The sequence below is a fragment of the Numenius arquata genome, chromosome 2 (genome assembly GCF_964106895.1).
Source record: "Numenius arquata chromosome 2, bNumArq3.hap1.1, whole genome shotgun sequence".
Lineage (NCBI taxonomy): Eukaryota > Metazoa > Chordata > Aves > Charadriiformes > Scolopacidae > Numenius > Numenius arquata.
In genome coordinates, this window is record NC_133577.1 from 88,658,361 (window position 1) to 88,678,566 (window position 20,206).

At 38.8% G+C, this 20,206-nt stretch overlaps 1 protein-coding gene across 2 annotated transcripts in view; it reads left to right on the forward strand.

The window, feature by feature from the left end:
* The window catches only part of LIN7A (lin-7 homolog A, crumbs cell polarity complex component), a 50,282-nt gene extending 30,418 nt beyond the window's left edge, over positions 1–19,864 (forward strand). Inside the window, exons 3-6 of one of the 2 annotated variants that reach the window (XM_074168724.1) lie at positions 6,692–6,763; positions 9,147–9,356; positions 16,204–16,416; positions 18,022–19,864. In XM_074168724.1, coding sequence (XP_074024825.1) covers positions 6,692–6,763; positions 9,147–9,356; positions 16,204–16,416 — 495 coding nt within the window. In that variant the 3' untranslated portion in view covers positions 18,022–19,864. The remainder of the gene's footprint in view (positions 1–6,691; positions 6,764–9,146; positions 9,357–16,203; positions 16,417–18,021) is intronic. The other variant, XM_074168723.1, reaches the window with a different exon arrangement.
* Positions 19,865–20,206: the final 342 nt, after the last annotated feature.

Genomic DNA, 20,206 nt, shown 5'->3' on the forward strand with positions numbered 1-20,206 from the left:
ATTATGAAAGAGGAAGGGTCATCTGGTAAGCTGCATACCTCCACACTGCTTACATACGCTGCTGGCTGTGTTTGACTTGTTTTCCTTCTTTTATGTGCTCCTCTGTTCAGGCGTCATCTTAAATGGACAATTAGATCAGTTTGTGGGTAATTTTGTAGGAAAGCAAATACTGTTTTAAATCTCAACAAACCTATCATAAAGGGCAAAGACCTACAAATACTGCCCGTAGAGAAGGAGGAAGGATTACCAAAAGAGATGAAAAAGACCCAATTACATCCAACAGTTATAACTTGAAATTGGACAAATGTAGCTTAGAAATAATCCATTTTTAATGGAAATGCTGTTAACCAGTTAACCAATTTCCTAAACAAGCTGGAGGCTTGAAATTCACAGACCTTTCTAAAGACTCTGTAGTTCAAGCAAAAATTATGATTAGTGCAGAAATAACCAGATGAGGTTCCATGTTTTACGGTGTACAAGAGGTTAACGGTAACCAGAGTCCCTCCTGATCTTTGTAGCAGTTAAAACGTCCTTGCCCACTGATGTGGTAGAATTATGATCTGAATTGACTACTGAAGTACAGTTCTGGGGTAGTCTGTCCACACATACCAACCAGTGCATTCCCTTCTACAGACATAAATGCATTGGATTTAGAATGGAAAATACAGGGAAGAGGTTACAGGGAAGGAAAAAATGCCAAACAGAACACGAAGAGGTAAAAATGATGTAAACAAAGTAGAGAGGGGAAAAAGACACAACTGGTTTGTACTGCAAGTGGAAGTTTGCCCTCAGAAACAAGGCATTTACAGGCACCGCAGTGGAGGTCAGCAGCTCTCCAGTGCACCTCTGCACTGTAACTTCTCCCTGTCACAAGAGCAGGCGTCCTCCTGCCCCAAGGACCGGCCACGCACACCATATGAGATGATATATGGGTCTCACTACTTAGGTCAGAAGGAGGCTGAAGGTCCGAGAATCAGCTGCAGATTTTGGAAAGAGGGGAGGACAGAGGCCAGCAGCTATGCTGAATAAAGCACGTGCACACAGACGTGAACTCTTCTCACCATGTTAAAAGACCGATTGAAATATTCCTTTCCGCTTGACATCTTAGAAGGGAGAAATATTTACTTCATCCTTTCCAACATAGGAAGGCAATTAGGAAGGCAGAGATCCAGAGTAGTTGGTGACAGAAGCATCATACTGAGGTGTAACTAAATAATAATTTCTCTTTTATAGCTTAGCCTCAGTTCTGCAAGGATGCACACATGTATGCAGTTCCATTGACATGACTACATAAATGCTGTGAAACCAATTATGTCTTCCTTGCACGGGTTATTCTCACACTAACTCTCCCCTCTGTAATTTCTGTCAGACTCCTGTCTTCCCTTTCTTGAAAGACTTCTTCCAAAAACAGATGCACAAATCTCTTCTACATGGAAGCAACAAATAATGTGGCAGACAAACTAAAGAAACTAAACCCAGACGATGCCAATATGTGTGTTAAACATTGCTTATCAGTCTGTTTGCAGGTTGCTTCTTCATTCCACCCTTTAACCTGCTTACCTATGGTGCTTACTTAGGTTGTGACTTCTCAAAGGAAGATTTTTGTGTCTTTTTATAGATAATCTTACTGCAGGCACTGTGGAAACACAGCTGATTACTACTTCATATGTACATTATCTCACGTGCTAAGAAACCCCCAACATTTTCAAAGAGGTTACTTCCTCACTTAAAAATTTCAGAAAAAATTGTCTGGGCCTGCTACTTCGCAGGTGTAAATTGCAATGTACTCTGTCTTGGGTTTGGGGTTTTTTTTAAACACTTTTTCATTGCTGTAAAATGATTTTTGCCTCACACCTCTTCCCTTCTGATGTTTAGACCAAATTATCCTAACGTCTATTGAGCATCAATATTGCAGGTACAGTTGCACTTAGAATTGCATAATATGTCATCAGGGGAGGAAGCACTGAATATCCCTTACAGAAGTTAATGGAACAAAATCTGTTTAATTAAATTGTAACTTGAAGAATTCAGCAGAAATGCTGCATCATTCAGGTTGTAAACAGAATGCTGCTTCTAGCCACCTTTATACAACAGGCTGCTAAGTGCACTGTTATTGCTGGACCTCCTCCTAAAGCTTTGCGTTAACTTAAATAGGCCAGCCCAGTACGTGCTGCTTAGTTAGGAGTCTGTCTGGAGTAATTTCTGCTAAGAAGCTAGCTCCTAAATTACCTGTAAGGCAGCCCCCCTTCCCATGCTTCAGTAATGCAGCTGCTTTGCCTCCCAACTGAATGCGTGGGGATGAGGACCATTGTCATAACAATAATACCTGCTGCAGCTGACTCACTACAGCTCCTGCTGGGAGAAGTAATAAAATGTACATTTCTCTGTGCCAGCAAGAGCTGCCACAGTACAAGGAGGATTCACTTCCAAGTTCAGATTTTCTAGTTGTAATTTTCCTCCCTCACTCTTTTTGTATTTTCTGAGTACTGTGGAGGAATAACTTTAGATTATGGTGTCTGAGGAGACTACCTGCAGAAGCTGAAGAAGTATGAGATCTATATTTGTGTTTTCAGGAGTATTTCTTGATGAAAGCATTGTATTCTCTGCACCACAGGAAAGAGAAAACAAAACCGAGTATGTCTAGCTCCACAGCACAAATGAAAGCTGTGTGAACAAACCCCTGTCTGCAGCGTGCTTTTACCCGATGACAGCACGCAGACACTGACGATCTTGGTAGAAATCGCTGTGGGGGAAAATTATCTGAAACATTACCATTTACCTTACAGCTGCAGCTTTGTCTCTTGAAACATTGACATTTCACCTGTAATTTAATCTCTATTATTAATGAATTGTGGAAACTCTTTTCCCTAGGCACTAGACCATCAGACTGTGTATGGAGTCTGTCAGCAACTAATATTACTAAGCAGCCATGTAGTCTTTTAGGCACTCTAAAAAGAAACAGTTGGGCATACAGAAATAGATGTGCAGCTCTTTTTCAAATCAGTAACATACAGTAACCATCTAGATACTGTCCAGGGAAACCAGCTCTAGGTGTCCCTGGCTGAGCAGGGGGGTTGGATGAGATGACCTCCAGAGGTCCCTTCCAACCTCAACCAGCCTGTGGTTCTGTGATACGTTAATTGACTCTCTTCAACTCATTTGTATTACACAGTGATGTGTTTCAAAATAATTGATCTGTCATAGTCAACAAAGGTCACTGTTTTAAAAAACTTCTTTAGTAAATACCCTAAAGGATCTTTTCAAATACTTATCATTCTGCACCTTTGTCTTCATTTGTACTGAGTGATATTTTGGCCAAATAAGGAAATCTACAGAAGATCTTATAAGGACATCTTAAGGATAAAATTGTTAGATTCAGCAGAATCGCTGTATGCCAAAAATGTAATCAATCAGATATACAGATAACAGTAGGCACTTGAAAGGAAAGATTTAAATTCCTTGTCATGTAAAATGGATTGAGCAAAAAGTGATATTCCACTCTGGGAGGATTTAAATGCCACCTTATTTAGTTTGAGAACAAAGAGCATTTTCAATTTATCTGTTGTGTGTACGTAGAAGAGGCAGCAGAACGAATTCGTTGTGCACAAATCATGGCTAAGGTGGTGCTGAGAACAGCATAGATAAAAGGGTTAGTGTGACTACAGGCAAACAATGATTATTTATGAAAATCAGTGTGCTTTTTGTGCACTGCTAGAATGAGCAATGATTAGATCTGAACCCTGCAAAGAATTTAAGGGGCTTCATGGAACAGGTACAGTTAATCTGTGTTTAGCTGTTGATGATGTTGGTAACTGACTTAATAACAAGTCATGTAGGTGTGTGTTTTATCCCTTCTTAAACTCAATTTACATTAAACATTATGTAACAGTCAAATAGTAGAATTAGCTTTACAAATGCTTCAAGCAGATATTTGACTGGTTGCATCTGTTGCTTATAGAGAGTGAGATTTGACATGCAAGACTTCTTTCCCTAGTGCTGTAAAGAACTGTGCTATAAATATTATGATCACTGGTAACTGTTTGCAGAACAGCATTTGAAATCCATGATCTTTGAGACTTCACAAATGAACACAAGGATTGTATGACATTATTGATTGCATTTTTTAGAAGTTTTTGAGTCAGTTGATTCTTTTTTTAACATATCAGTTTAATCACACACTAGTGAGTTTGTTCTTTCACCAGTATACAATTTAGTTACCACGATGTTGGATATTATGAAGCCTACTAGCTACATACTGGTAGGATACAGTCAATATGGAGTTACATGACATCAAATCTAGCCATAATCACATGAATGTATTATTATCAGCTCATTTTTGTGATATTCTACCTTAGTAATGAATATTTTAAAGAACCTCTAGTAACGTAACTGTTCTTATATTTGAAATCTTGTGACATGTTCTCAAAACAGTTCAATGTCATAATAATTCAATAATCAAATATATGCTTTTCGATGTTCTAGCCAGCTACAGCATTTATAACTGTGCAAGCAAAACCGATATGTACAGTCAGCTCTTATGCTTTAAGATAAAGGGGAACCTGCAGGTATTAAGAAAATACAACATTATCAGTGGTTCAATACAGTATGGGTTTTGAAGTAACAAGTATTTAATGATTCATTACTGCAGTTACACAGTATTCTTCTTATATAATGTAGTTGTTCTTGTAATTATATAAGAATATGTCCTACGACATAACACAATAAATGCTGAACTTGATCTGTGCTGAGTATGTAGACTCAACCCATTTTTATGATGGCATCATCCAGTACAAAGATAGAACAAACCAGAGATCCTCTAGAGGCTATAAAAGAGCGTTCTTTATCCATATTTTCAAAATTAAGGGCAAAATCCTAGCCTCTACTGAGGTCAATGCCAATTTTACCAGTGGAAGCAAGATTTCATTTCAAGTGGAGAAAGCAGGAAACTTTTCAGCATGCTCCCTTGTTTCAATTTTCTTCACTGACACAAGATCTTCTGAATTAAGTCCTGGGATGACTTATGTTCTGACAATAATACAGACAAATAATGTTCTTGCTGTATTTTGAAAGTGTTTAGCGTATTTCAGATCTCTAAAATGGATTGCATTTTTTATCTCCATTCCTTTTTTGCCTTTCCCTTGTGTATGATATCCCTCAAAAAAGTTTTGGGATCAGTCATGCTGAACATCTTACTACTCAAGAGTGTTTGATTACCAGTGTGTCTGTCTACTGGGATGAGAAATGAGCCACACATCTTAATTGCCGCATTGTTTGTAACAGTACGTTTGTCAGTGTGTAGGTTCAGTGGGGAGAGATACATTGTTAGGATACTGCATAACAAGTCGTCAGGACAGGGAGACTGGGCAAGTTTTACCTATCAACGGGACAAGCTGATGTTTATAGGTTAGTTAAGTACAGGATCTGACACCTTCTCTGCCAAAGCAACATTTACATTACCAAAGAGGGAAGTTTTGGCACTCCTGCTAAAGTATCACGAAATCAATGAAAGGTAATATATTTTGGAAAGTACAATTGAATCTGCAGTCCTCAAGGACCCTAAGAAAGAGATTGCTGTAAAAGCTAACATATTTTACCAGCAGAGGTTCTCTCTGAGGAATGCAACCTGAGACATAAAGCAGATGAAAAGGCAAAATTCCTGATGAAGTAGGTCAAGAAGATGCCCAGAGTAAACCAGTGGCATGCAGGGACATTTTTTTCTTTAGCTTTGGTGGTTCTATAAAAAAATTAAATAAAATGTTTTGTTTGTTTGCATTCATCTTTGTCAAAAAAAGTTCCATATGCTACATATAAATATTTTTATTTTTTAAGTTTTCTTTCAAAATAACTGGCTAGTATCGAGCTAGTATCAAATTTTTTGATATTTTTCATGTAAGAGTGTGACAAATCTAAAGAACAAAGGCAGTGTGAGGGAGCCTTTTCATTTCTCTTTACTGAAGATATTTAAAAGAGAGATTTAAGAACCAGAGAAAGTGGGCCAAGAGTGTATACTAGGAAAAAAAAAAACAACAGAGAGAAAGTTGTACATAGTGGCAATGTTGGTTTTATGCCATTTATGTGAATGTACAATTCCTTTCTGAAAGATAATCTTACCCATTGTCCATGTCTGACCTAGCCGACTGCCAGCCCTTTTTGCAGTTCTAGCTATGGTTGGTAGAAACCAGTACTATGACCTTTCTCCAAAATTTACTTTTCACTTCCATTCTTCAGCATCTCTATGCTGAGCAATTTACATATTTTTTTTATCATCAGTTTCATAATTCTTTAGTTCATAGGAAAATTCAAAGAACAAAAAAGCCATTGTTGGAGGCTAAGACACCACTCAAATCAGTTCAGATCATCTGCATTCAAATTGGTTGCCTGGAGATGCCAATTTTTGATAAAGTCGAACCTAACTGTCCTGTTTTTGGGAAATGACATGCTGGAGATGGGAAGGGAATCATGCTGGAGGATGTACAGCTAAGTTTCCAAAGTGTCATGAGAAACACAGATTGTAGTTTTCTGTAAACCTAAGCATGCACAAGTTTAGCAGTCGCTCAACTCTGTGATTGCATGAATACAGCATCAATGAAACATAGTCTTAGGAGGGAAAGGGACTGTCCTGTCTGGGTTAATATAAAGTCCTTGTTTTGCTGCTATAATTAATTTCATTTTATTTTCATGAACATTTTAGGTGTATCAATACATGCATGAAACCATAACTGTTAATGGCTGCCCCGAATTCCGAGCCAGGGCCACTGCAAAGGTAGGATACGTGCAACTGTTGAAATACGTGTTACCAAAGTGACCTAGTAATTGACTGTGCGCGTGTGTGTTTCAGGTATTCGTGTGTACACTGTAAGAAAATTTAGACATCAGTGGCAGCCCAGAGTCTAGAACCAGTGCTACTTCCCAGGTAACAATCATAATGGAAAATTTCAACCTTTATGCTGCTTCTGTAGCTTAAGAAAAGAGAATGATTTTATGGAAATTGATGCTTTTTGAAAAGTTGCTTTGCAAAAGCAAATCTACTGGTTCATTCTGTAGAAGTCTGCCTGCAACAACCGATACTTTAATGGACTGTTTTCTCATACAGCTCATCCAGAGAGGACACAATGATTTGGGAGCTAGAAACTAAACAGTCAAAATTCCACTTGTAGCTAATGGGAACTGTAGGTACTGAGCAAGTGCTAAGGATGGATAGGGATAAAAATGGCCCGATCAAGAGACTCCACACCCAAATGCAAGCTCATTTTTTCTGATGCATTACCTGGTTTAATTAAATATATTGTCTCTTTGTCCATGTTGACCTGCCTTTCTCATATCCTTAGACTACTGTACACTTAGTACATTGCTGCTACTACTAAGATGATCATTTCCTAAGGGAATTCACACAACCATGAAAGTACTTTGTTCTATGTGCCAGTGTGCAATATGCTCTGTATATTCATAAAGATAGATGCTCCCAAACAGGGAGATCCACCATGGCTTTCTTTTTCCCATTATCATTTTGTACTCAACACTGTCTTCTGGGTGGTATAGCAGATACTATGCAAAACTGGTAAACCTTCAAAAGCCATAAATCTTTTTTAGGGATATTTTTTTATGGTCCCACTCATATGAAATTAGTGGGAAAACTCCCTGAAATCCTAATGGAACTAAGGTCTTACCATTATGTATTTGTGTTAAGAGATTTCAATTTAAAGCTGTATCAGAAGGTGAAGGTTGGGAGTGTGTAACAAAATGATTTCTACAGTATTTTAGAGAAGCTAGCTGTATAGTAGCCAGCAAATAACCTAATATACCTTAAATTGCAGTGTGTTTTCTTGACTAAATAGAACGTTCTTTTCTGTAGGCTGTTCGTCTGATTTTAACCTTCTTCTAATTGAAAGTTAATGGACAATGTAAATTTGTAAGGTCTATGCTTCTATATAGAGAAATGTGTATATGAAATCCTGATTTGTCTACACTGCAGGTAAACATAGAAATTATTGCTATGTTGTACAGTAAATGGGGAGAAATCCAATTAGTGTTTGCCATTCTCATTTCTTATTCATATAGAACAGCAGGGTTACAGAGCAATGTTTCAATAGCGCAATACCTCCTGGTTATTTCTGGGCTGTCTGCATTGCATTCTCCTAGTGCATTCATGTCTGACATAAAATGTATGCATGATGACAAGGTCTGCATGTGCAAAAACATGTAACTGAGAATGATCCATTATGTCACATCATCCACTAGCTTCTATTAAGCATAAGCATTATAAGGATGCTCAAAAAACATCAGCGTAATGCGGAATTGTTTGAGCATTTTGGACTTCAAACACATGCTGAAAGGGATAAAAGATTTTCTTAATGCTTATTTAATGATTTACTAAGATCTATAAGTAGGAAAACACTTGTAGTGAAAAATGAAGTATAAGATGTAATATTTTTCTGGATGCAAGCCTTACAGTTGGTTACATGGGATTTTTTTGCCATAGTAACATTAACAATCTAGGGTTTTTCTAATTGATTTATAAATCCATTGTCTTAAGATTTAATTTTCCAATAAAAGTTTTGATCCCATTATATTATAAAAAACTCATATTCCTGTTCCAGGAGTTATTTAATTTGAGAGATTTCATAAAGATTATGAATTCAACTTTTTAAAATAAGAATATCCTTTTAGGATTATTTTTTTTCTATGCCCACATAATAAAATAAATAATTCCATACCTCTGAAAGCAGAGCAGAGAGTTAACAATTCAGTCCACCCACTTTATTTCAACTAGGAACACAGTAGAGATCACATTATCTTGTCCCAGAGTAAAATGTTTTCTCCCTGTGAAAAGGTAAAAAATGCACTAGTGATCATAAATATTGAGCACCACACAGTCAGGCTTCTCAGTGCCTACTTCTGGCTCTGCTGCTAACTTTCTGTGTTATCTTTGACAAGTCACCTAAACTCTCCGTTCCTCTGCTTACTCCTTTATTTCGAAAGCATTGGCATGGAACTTAATTTTATTTTAAATGCTTTCAGATGAGCAGAAAAAGTCAGAATAAGATACTGAAATGTCTTCATAGGAATGAATTCTTCCTGCAAATGAACAACAGAGTGTATGTGAGTGTTCTCCCTGCATAGCCAAATCACTCATCTTTTTCTTCCAGGCAACAGTTGCTGCTTTTGCTGCAAGCGAAGGCCATTCACACCCGCGAGTGGTGGAGCTGCCAAAGACTGATGAAGGCCTGGGCTTTAATGTCATGGGAGGAAAGGAACAAAATTCACCTATTTATATTTCTCGCATCATTCCTGGAGGAGTGGCAGAAAGGCACGGAGGGCTCAAACGGGGGGACCAGCTGCTTTCGGTTAATGGAGTGGTATGTGGAAATTTGATAAAGCTTTCATTTTCATCTGTTTTTTCGTTTTTCACAGCTGTTCTAATATCTTGATTTAAAATGCAGCCATATGAAACAAAAAGAATTAGCTCTGTGAGAGACCTTCAGTGTGCATTTGTGGTGCAGTGAGGCAAAACTGCATCAACAACTTTGTGCCACTGCAACTTCTGTTGTAATGGAGGGTGCTTGAAGAGCTTAATTTTAAATCCACAGCACATGCTTAATTTACAAGGAAGCTATGTTCTTTCTTAACTCTGCAAATCCCTTTTGCGGTAACAGCATAGTAACAGGCTTTGTCGTTCTTGCACTTCATAGCCTCTGAGGCACACAGCCCTTCCCAAGCACACCGATGCTTCAGTGGCACTTGTGCAGCCTTGTGACCTTCACAGCATTTGAACACATAAAACCAGAAGAAATTTGGTAAGCACATTTGGTGCTGATTTGCAATGGAAGGTACATTACATATTTCTTTCAGTCACATTCATCCGGCTGTGATGTCTTTGTCAGAGAAATCAGCTGTACAAACACACACATACAGGGAGCGTGTATTTTCAGTAAAAAGGTACATTTTTTACATAGTCATTTTTCATGTAAGTCAAGACTTCAGGGTGGAGTGTTTTGCAGTAGTTTCACTGTGAATGTCATACTGAGGTAAAAATAAAAGGGCTCTTGGAATAGAGAGGATTATTTTTCCTCTGTCTACACGATATGGGTCGAATTCGTTTTGCCTTTCATTTTGCTTTTTGTTCCCTTTTACAAGAGAATGTAAAGCACTGAAATGGTAAGTATACTCATTCATATAACCCTACACTTCTCTTAATGAAAACATAATCCTTTTTCATGCAAAACCTCCGTCTAAACCTCATATTTAAATACGCCAAAGGCACGTAGGAGCAATTCCTGAGTCCAGTCATAAATATAAGACTTTCCAACTTAAATTTCCTCTTTGTTGCAAGCCCGTAAAGAATGAAAAAAATGCCGTTTTCCACATGCTTTCATGTTGTCATCTGTTTCTCTCAACAATAGCTGTTCCCTTTCTCGTGAAACAAAATATCAGTGCAACACTTCAGACAGACTTTTTACCACTTCTTCTATCAACCATCATGTTCTCAAAAGAGAAATAATAGGTCTGGAAGCTCACTTGCCCTTGTACACAATGAGAAAGAACAGATATGAAACAAAAAAAAAGAAAACCCACTGAAAAGATTATTTGGTCTCAGGGAAAAAGCAACTGAATGTTTAGTAAGTCAATTGGCTGAACTTCACTGATTGGAAGTAGATCAAATAATTTTGTTGTTGTTCAGCACTTCTTTCAACAGGTGAATAAGAAGACAGATAAAAAGAGTTTATATTCACTGATTGGTGGATGGTTCTTGAAAAATCCTTTTACCGTCAAATCTAGGCAATCTAGGCAAATACCAGTGAGGAAAGTGGTGAACCTTCAGATGTCAAGATATATTGAATTTGACTGTTGTCCCCTCTATTTCATGATACTCTGTTAAAAAAAATTAATGAATGTGCTCTGCAATATATATTAAGCTAATGTGGCAAAACCCCAGAGTATAAAATTCCCAATTGCATGTAGGCACATTGAAAGTTTATTCGGAGGTGCAATAGAAATATTTTTGCGTTCAGAGTGTAAACAACAGAATTTGAAGTTTGAATTGCAATTGCATACTTTAAATAATGCCTATATATGAACTGAGAATGTATGAACTGTTCATACACCAATCTTGGGCTGAATTATGCCCATGCAATATAATTTGTAAAAAGGCAAAAATTAAAGAAGTGGTAATTTGTTTGCAGACAGCTTGAGACAGGAGAAAAAGCTCTAAATTTAACATTGTTCACTGGGACTAGTTCACTCTGTGCTTCTCTCAATTTAGCTGGAGAAAAGCAAATAATATACAGTATGTACAATACAACAGACGGCTCAGCAGTGGAACATGAAATGAAAATGAAATATCTGTAACTTGTTTGTGCTCAGAAGTTGGTGGTTATCCAACTTTATAATTATCAACATAAAATTAGAGCTGTGTGTTCGGAATCCAGATTTGTTATCCCAGCATGAATGACTGGGATGACTGTTCCTTGAGCTGTTTCTCCGGATGTTAAAAAAAGTGTTTTCTCATTATGCTGCAGGTTTTGTTACATGCTTTTGTCCCACACCACCTAAAAGTAAAGGAAATTGAAAGCAGTAAGCCCTGCAGATGGTTCAGCAAAGGCACTTGCTGGTGGCTGTTATATCTGCCAAAGATTCTGCATTTGTCAGATACCTGGTGTGAGTCAGATACAGAAAGGGATACAAAATAGGTTTATAATGGGTAATTTCTCACCCAAGCATTTGCTTACAGATAGTGAATAGAAATACTCTTCTCAGTTTCTCAACTTGTGGAGTAACAATCAGATTCTCTTTTTTGACTGCAAGAGAGTGGGATTTTTTTCTCTTGTATTTATGACAAGCCTGTGAGCCTGGATACAGTAATGGTTGCTGTTTCCGCACACCATATCTGCAGTTCTTTCAGCTGTTCTTGTCTCTGCAGTGGTTTGCATCCCTTTTTTTGATGCAATTGGCAAATGCAATAAGGGAAATACAGATGGAAGTATATATAAATATATGTCATAATGTAAAATTACATATTAAATAAAGGTATACATTCCAAAACAAATTTATTGAATCCCATGTTTGGTGAGCAGTTTTTAAGGAACTTGAGTGTCGGACCATCGCAATGTCCCCAACCATTGTAATCCAGTCAGCAAAATCCCTTGTAGAGGCATGACCGATACCAGCAGGAGTCCTTCACCAACACAGCCTCAGAGGTTTGCAGAGGCAGAAGAATTCAAACAGCAAAACAACTTTCTTTGCTGGTACAAGCTCTTTTTTCCTACTCCAAGGGGCTCTGCTATTTTGGTTGTACAGCTACCACTCTGCAGGTGAAACATTTGTAATGCCTTGGAAATATGAGTGCAAGCGGCAATGAAGGCGTGAAATCCAGTTGGCGTCTGTTCACCAGTGGTGTCCCTCAGGGCTCAGTTTTGGGGCCAGTCTTGTTTAATGTCTTTATTGATGATCTGGATAAGGGGATTGAGTGCACCCTCAGTAAGTTTGCAGATGACACCAAACTAGGTGAGAGTGTTGAGGGTCGGAAGGCTCTACAGAGAGACCTGGACAGGTTGGATCAATGGGCCAAGGCCAATGGGATGAGGTTTAATAAGGCCAAGTGCCGGGTCCTGCATTTCGGTCACAACAACCCCAGGCAACGCTACAGGCTTGGGGCAGAGTGGCTGGAAAGCTGCCCAGCAGAAAAGGACCTGGGGGTGTTGGTGGACAGCCGGCTTAACATGAGCCAGCAGTGTGCCCAGGTGGCCAAGAAGGCCAACGGCATCCTGGCCTGTATCAGGAATAGTGTGGCCAGCAGGAATAGGGAAGTGATGGTGCCTCTGTACTCGGCCCTGGTGAGGCCTCACCTCGAGTACTGTGTTCAGTTCTGGGCCCCTCACTACAGGAAGGACATTGAAGTGCTGGAGCGTGTCCAGAGGAGAGCCACCAAGCTGGTGAGGGGTCTAGAGAACAAGTCATATGAGGAGAGGCTGAGGGAACTGGGCATGTTTAGTTTGGAGAAGAGGAGCCTGAGGGGGGACCTCATTGCCCTCTACAACTACCTGAAAGGAGGGTGTAGAGAGGTTGGTGTTGGCCTCTTCTCCCAAGGGAATAATGACAGGACCAGAGGAAATGGTCTGAAGTTGCGGCAGGGGAGGTTTAAATTAGATATTAGGAAGAATTACTTTACTGAGAGAGTGGTCAGGCACTGGAACAGCCTGCCCAGGGAGGTGGTGGAGTCACCATCCCTGGAGGTATTTAAGAAGCGTGTAGACATGGCACTTCAGGGCATGCGCTAGTGCCCAAGATTGTTGGTTTGTGTCTGTTTGTGGGTGGGGTGGGGTGTGGTTGTGGGTGTGTTGTGAGTGGTTTTTTGTTTGTTTTTTTTTTGTTGGTTGGACTCGATGATCTCAAAGGTCCCTTCCAACCATGAAGATTCTGATTCTGTGAAGACGTTAAGAGCAAGTACAGTGATCATATTAACAGTAGCTGAAAACTGTAGTTATTAAGAGCCGAGTTAGGCATGTTTGAAAAGTAGGATTTGTATTTAGCAGCACTATCTTTTACTTTGCCTTTGTTGCTATTCAGGTCAATTGAAAACTCCCATTGACTTGAATAATAATGATATGGAATTAAGCCTAAAGCTCTGAACCGTAGCCAAAGAGGGGAAGATAACAAAGTCAAACCCTTCGTTTGTAATTAGAAAACACTGGCTGTAAACTGGAAGAACAAGGCCGGAAGCAAATGGGAGAGAAAACAGGCCAATCATGAATAAATACAGTTTACTAAGTTGTACGAAGTATTAAAGTACACCATGTTGCTATTCCCCTACAGAACAGGTAGAATCACAATTGCTTATTGATATCAGTTAGAACCATCCAACTTTTTGAAAGCAAATTACTATTTTAGCTACTTCATGTAGCTTGAAAACTTACAATTCTTGTTCATAACCTGTTCTAAGTTCATACTGTTCCACAGCCAAACTGATCATGACAACACTGAGTACACTGTTCTTTCCTCTGAATGTCCATGCCATGTCGTACTGACCACAATTCACAAGCAAAAGTTGAAATATAAAACAATGCCAAATTTTATACAGTTCCTCTTAAGGTAAGAACTGTGTTTACAAATATCGAAGCCAAAGTCACAAAGCCATGAGTTATAAAAGATAGCTAGTTACAGTATGTGTTAGTTATGATGACCTCTTCTAACATTGGGCAGTTATGGGTCAGAGGACATGGAGAAGAGGTTTTAATTTGTATCTGTGACTTGTTCATTAAAGGAATTTCACAAAGCCCCTTGTGTATCTATAGCTTTTTATTTTAGCTCTCTTTGGAGCATTAGATACATTCACTGTTTCTTATGCAACAGTTTCCTTGTAGTCAAATATTTGTAAGGAAACTGTTTTTTCTCCAGATTACTTTAAGGTAGCAGTGGTTGTTCAGCAGATTTATCCCAATCACAGTTTCTAACAAATCTACTCATCACAGATCATGAATTTTCTTTAAAATCCTTGAATAGAAGACCTACTGGAGGAATTTCATGAACATACAGATCAAAACCATGGAGTCATTTATTTCCCCAGTCAAGTGTCTATTAGTCAAGTTTCTACCTACTTCAAAGTTTTCTCTGTTTCTGGTAATCATTTCATCATTTCAGCACCTGAAATGACATTCATTATTTCTCTAAGTTGCATTAATATTTTTGAAGCATCTTAACATTTCTGCAGAAACCCTTGAGTCCAGTTAGTTGACCCAGGCATGAAACAATTATTTGCATTATATTTTGAAGGATATTTAACAGAAGAAAGATAATTAGCAAGGCAATAAGCTTGAATTGTGCTGTTTACATTAATTATGTGGAAGCGTATTGTGTCTGCTTTTTGAAACTTTTAAATCATTATTTCCAGCTCATAGTGTGCCACAGCAGAATAATTCTTATTCACTGTTCTTGCACAATGCTACTCAGTCAAATAGGAGAGATGAAAATGGAAAGAATTTTCTTCTGACAGTTGCTATAACGATGCTAAGTCATTCTTTTAGCATGAATTGAACTTCAAATATTTTGAATGCTGCTGCTTTTCTTTGGAGGCCTATGGGTGTAGTTTCATTTTAAATAGCATGGTATACATAAGAGTTTTAGAACACAGCATGTAGTAAAACTTCGATTTATTTTATGTGGGAAGAAAATTACTTATTTTTTAAATGGTCTGAAATCCACGTGAAGAGCTCAGTTGTGTGGTCCTTTTTTTTCTGTAGAGAGATACTTTTGTTTGTTGGAATATATCCTACAACACACATGGGCAATCATACACTATTAGAAGATTTCTCCCTTTCTCTTAAGGTGTGGAACAATTGACATGCCTGAAAAGCACTCCAGTCAGTCCACTTAACGGTAGAAATTAAATACTCTTTTCACAGCCAAGTCACCTCCCCCTTTTGGAAATTTACTGTTTCAAACAATGTTAGCATAGAAATCAGAGCTTGAGCCCCTTTGGGAATACTTTTGATTTCACAGCAGATATCATCTTACTGTAAACCATTTTCCAGAAAGGGAGGGAAAATATATATTCCTCCAGCAAGAACTTGCAGCGTTTCAGTTGCTAGTGTTTGATTGCTTACAGCTAACTGGATAAAGACTAGTTTATTTCCAATGGAGAACCCGTGTCACATAAATGTTAAACGTGTGAGCAGTGCCATTAAGTGTGTAAGATGCAGCTTGTCCCCGGCAGCAGCAGGCAGGCTCCTTCACCTGCAGCTCAGCGGCTGCTCAAGCACCACATGTCGTGATCCCTGCGGGATCCAAACACGGCCAGGGTGTAAGAAAAGAACTATGATTTAAAACTTGCAATTTCTTCATTTCTTACCAACATTTAAATATTTATTTTTGTGTCTTGCAAACAGGCTGTTTGGGTTTTTACTGCGGGGTTTGGGGTTTTTTTAACATTATTATTTGCATAAGGCTTGTTGAGAATTTCCCCTCCTCTTCACACAGATCAGAAATTGTAACGCAACCTAAACCAGATTTGAGTTATTTAAAATATGAAAATTAATACTTTCCCAGCAGTGCATAAATCTTACTTAACTCAACACTTTCCCTTGATGGTCCCTTGAAAAATGTAAGGTGTGGAAACTTCCTAAAACCCCCGGCAGCCTTTCCGTATGAAAAAGAGGGCAGAGCTCTAGATCAAAGCATTTTCCTGATTAAATCTGTTCTCCCTGCTCCCAGAGCGTGGAAGGAGAGCACCACGAGAAGGCGGTGGAGCTGCTGAAGGCGGCTAAGGACAGCGTCAAGCTGGTGGTACGCTACACTCCCAAGGTGCTGGAGGAGATGGAGGCTCGCTTCGAAAAACTGAGAACAGCCCGGCGCCGGCAACAGCAGCAATTGCTCATTCAGCAGCAGCAACAGCAGCAAAATACACAGCAAAATCATATGTCGTAGGTGAGAGGATTCATTGGTCTTCCCTAAAGCCCACTGATGGCACCCTGCCTGGGCCAGCAGCTCCTATGGGTCCAGGGATCCGTCAGGGCAGGGCCTGATGCCGGGGCCCATCCCGGCCCCAGCCAGGCACAGGGCAGCTGGGGGGGACAGAGCAGCTCCAGCCCTGGGCCTCGGGCACTCCCATGGGGATGGGCTGGGACATGGGCCTGTGTGGGCCCTGCTTGGTGGGGCCCATGGCTGGGCAGGGCTGTGGGGAGCTGGAGCCTGGCCCTGCTGTGGCATCAGTGGGGCAGGGGCTGATGGCCCCCGGAGAGCTGATATGGGGTCCTGGGCCAGGGACAGGGTGAGGGGGAGCCCAGGGAGGTATGATGGACAGTCAGAGCTGACCATACCCTTGGGGCCCCGGCAAGCCCCAATGCTGCAGGGAAGATGATCAGAGCTCATTCTTTGGCACATTTCCACATGGTTTGTCCCAGTAAAAATGCGTTATGAGAACAGGTGAAAGGCCCTAACAAATTCTGGAGCCAATTTCCAACTAATAACCCCAAGATCAATAGCCACTATGCAGCTCTGGCTTACCTGCAAGCGAGACTGCGTAAGAAGTCTGTAGTTCCTGGGAACACTTTTTAATGAAAAAACAGAGAATTTGTGACACACTACCAGATTTAGACACAGTTTAATATATTTTCAAATAATCTGTTACCACTCTGCAACAGAACCTCGAGATTTGCTGCTGGTACATAAATAAAAGTCTTCCCTGCTACAAGGAACCAAACTTCACTCTGTAGTTCTTCTGTAGGGAATCCACAAGTGCTTACTTCTCACCTCCAGTTTGATAGGAAGTATTTCATTCACTCTTGACTGACATCCAATATTACAATAGTTTCTGAGAGGCTTGCAAGTTTCCCAGTGTAGTCGAAGCACGGCATGTGACCTACAGAGATTCTCCATATGTGCAGTTTCTTTTCTGAAATCAGTGAGAGTTCGTGACATAAATACATTTATAGATATGCTCCGTTTGCCCAAATGAAATCAAGCAGGAAGCATGTCCCAATGACTTATATCCCAAGCCTCCACCTCTCATTCCCAAAACTGGATGTTTGCACCAGTAAGAGTCTACAAGTCACTCAGAAAGTCCCCAAATGGTCAGAAACTGAAGCTCCCAGCGATGGTTTCATCATTATTAATGTTGTCACTGACCTGTCTTGATATTTAGGGGGAAAAAGCCTCCTTGTAGACCCCTCGTCCTGTGACATCAGAATTCCAGCTTTGTTGATGCAAACAAAGGCTCTGAGTGGGATCTGAATCCCACCCCGGGGCCTAATCTCAGGCAGGAGGTATAAACAGTAGTATTTCATGAAGTAAGTTTTGGGTTTCTGTGTAAAATAGGGCCATTGCAGGAGATGAACATACAAATGGCACAGTCTAATCTGAAGTTTTTCATTTTTTCCATTACCTAAATCTTTTCATTAGCAAGCAAGGTATTTTTACTGATGTGGAATTTTTCTTTAAACTGAAAGGGAAGAAAGGCAGACAGAGATAGGTAGCAACTTAATTCCTCAATTCCTTGTGCTTGCTCTGAGAAATGTGTTTCTTTAATTCTAGGTTATTCTCAAGAAAAAAAAAGCCTCGCTCAAGAATTCAGTAATCAAGCAACCAGAGCTGTACTTCAGTATTCCAGCAAAAGGAAACAACTACAGGAACACAAAACAGAATTCATCTGGAGAATATGCGGTGCAAGAATAATGTAGTTAAGACAGCCATAGGTAGGCTACCTTCATGATAAGGCTTTTCAGCACACGGCAGTCACAGGTACATAGTACTTCTGTGATGCTATTCCTAATGAGAACAGCATGATAGGTAAACCCGACGAAACAGAGAAGTCCAGGGCTTCCGAATAATTCTGTTTGGTCTAATCTTGCACTCCTTACTCTGACAAATTGGCCAGTTGGCTTTCTGTAGTCAGGGGAAGTTTTGTTTTAAGGAGATCAAGATTGGCTGCTTTTGAGGACAGAATCTTTCTCTACAGTTATCTCCGGAAATGAACAACTACATCAGTTCAAAATTTTGCCACAGACATCAAACTCATACATCATGCTTCAAAGCCACTTTGTACTATATATTGTAGAGCTGTTTTAACCTAACTTCCTGTTTATAATTTTCAAATTTCCCTCTGGAAATAGCAATTTACTATATTTATAAAGTATTCCATTTGTAGAAGCAATTGGCTTTTTACTCTTGGTGTTTCCATATATTTTATTATGCATCAACAGAGTGAGAAAGTTTAAGGTCAATTTTAATTTTATTAGTAGTAAAGTTAGGGAATCCTAGATCTGTATTTTTAAATGTAGGTATTGCTTGTATCTATTATAGTTACTATTCAGAAATCTATAACTGGATATATTATATATTTATTCCATAAAATATATATTGTCTGAATGTACCTGTTAGAGAAGTAGGGTCTTTGCTTAGCATGTATTGCAAATGTAGTAACCTAATGTTAGCAAAAGACCAAGCTTTGTTTGGCAGATATTACTGTGATAGCATAATCTCAGCTTTTCTGTATTCTTTAATTTATTTTCCAATCTAATGTTAATATATTTTAGAGAGGAGGAAGTGTAAGTTGTTTCTTTTAAGACTCACACATTATGATTTAAATCAATTTGAAGTTACAGTTCTGACTTTTTTTTAACCAAACCAAATTGGAATGTGCAAACAAAATATATAACTAAGTTCTTAAGTTTACATGTCTGCTATTCCAAAGAAAATAGTCAAAGCTGGAAGGCTATAAACATAATCTACTTTTAAGAAAATTAGAAAATGGAACCCCTACATTCTAAAAAATAATCATTTTCAGCATGCTTCATTAGAAAAGACTGGGGAAGAAAGGGAGCTTCGAGGAGAACCCTACAGTCCTTGCATGTTGAAAACTCCAGCTGATGTCAGTGAAAGTTTAGTTATGTGAGGAATGTAGAAATGGTCTGAAACAGTGTTCTGGTTGTGAACTTGGAACAAAGTCAGAAACAATTAATATTTTGAAGGATCTATTCTCAAACGGAGAGAGGCAGAGTAAAACAGGGGAAATTGGCAGTATCATAGCATGTGTTAGAAACCAAATGCAGGCTAGCCAACAGTCTTGACAGTGTTTGATTAGTGTAAGTAGCCATTGAAAGGAAATTACTGTATTTTTGAAACCAAACAGCATGAATTCATCCAGAGAAGCCTCATTTTATACAGAGAAGTAATTCTATCCAGTGGTCGTTGGTGACAATATCAATTAAGACAGTGAAGTTTGAGAACTACCAGAATTAAAGCTGAAATATATTGTATTGTGCTCTGCACGGTGTCTTTTTATACTTAATAAAATTGTACGTACCTATTTTAAAACTGTATTCTCAAACAGACACTGCTATTAATATTGACAGTATATAAATTGTTATTATGACTGAATATAACTGTTCTGTATCTCATCAGTATGATTTCAATTACACCGATATCTGCATTTTCAGAGGCCAAGTATTCAGATTTAGTCAGCCCACTATACTGCATTTTTCCAAACTGCCTCTCCACCTCCTCCCCTCCTCTTCCTCAAAAAATTTAGGTTTGATGGAGTGGAATGTGCTGATTAATAAATTTCAATAATAGAATGTCATTCATATAGAGAAGCATATCAAATTCATTTTCATATATTACTATTCAATAAATTATTTATATACACTAAAATTAACATTCTAGTCTTTGCCAACATTTAACAGTAAGATGAAAGAAAAATATAAGTAAAATACAACTG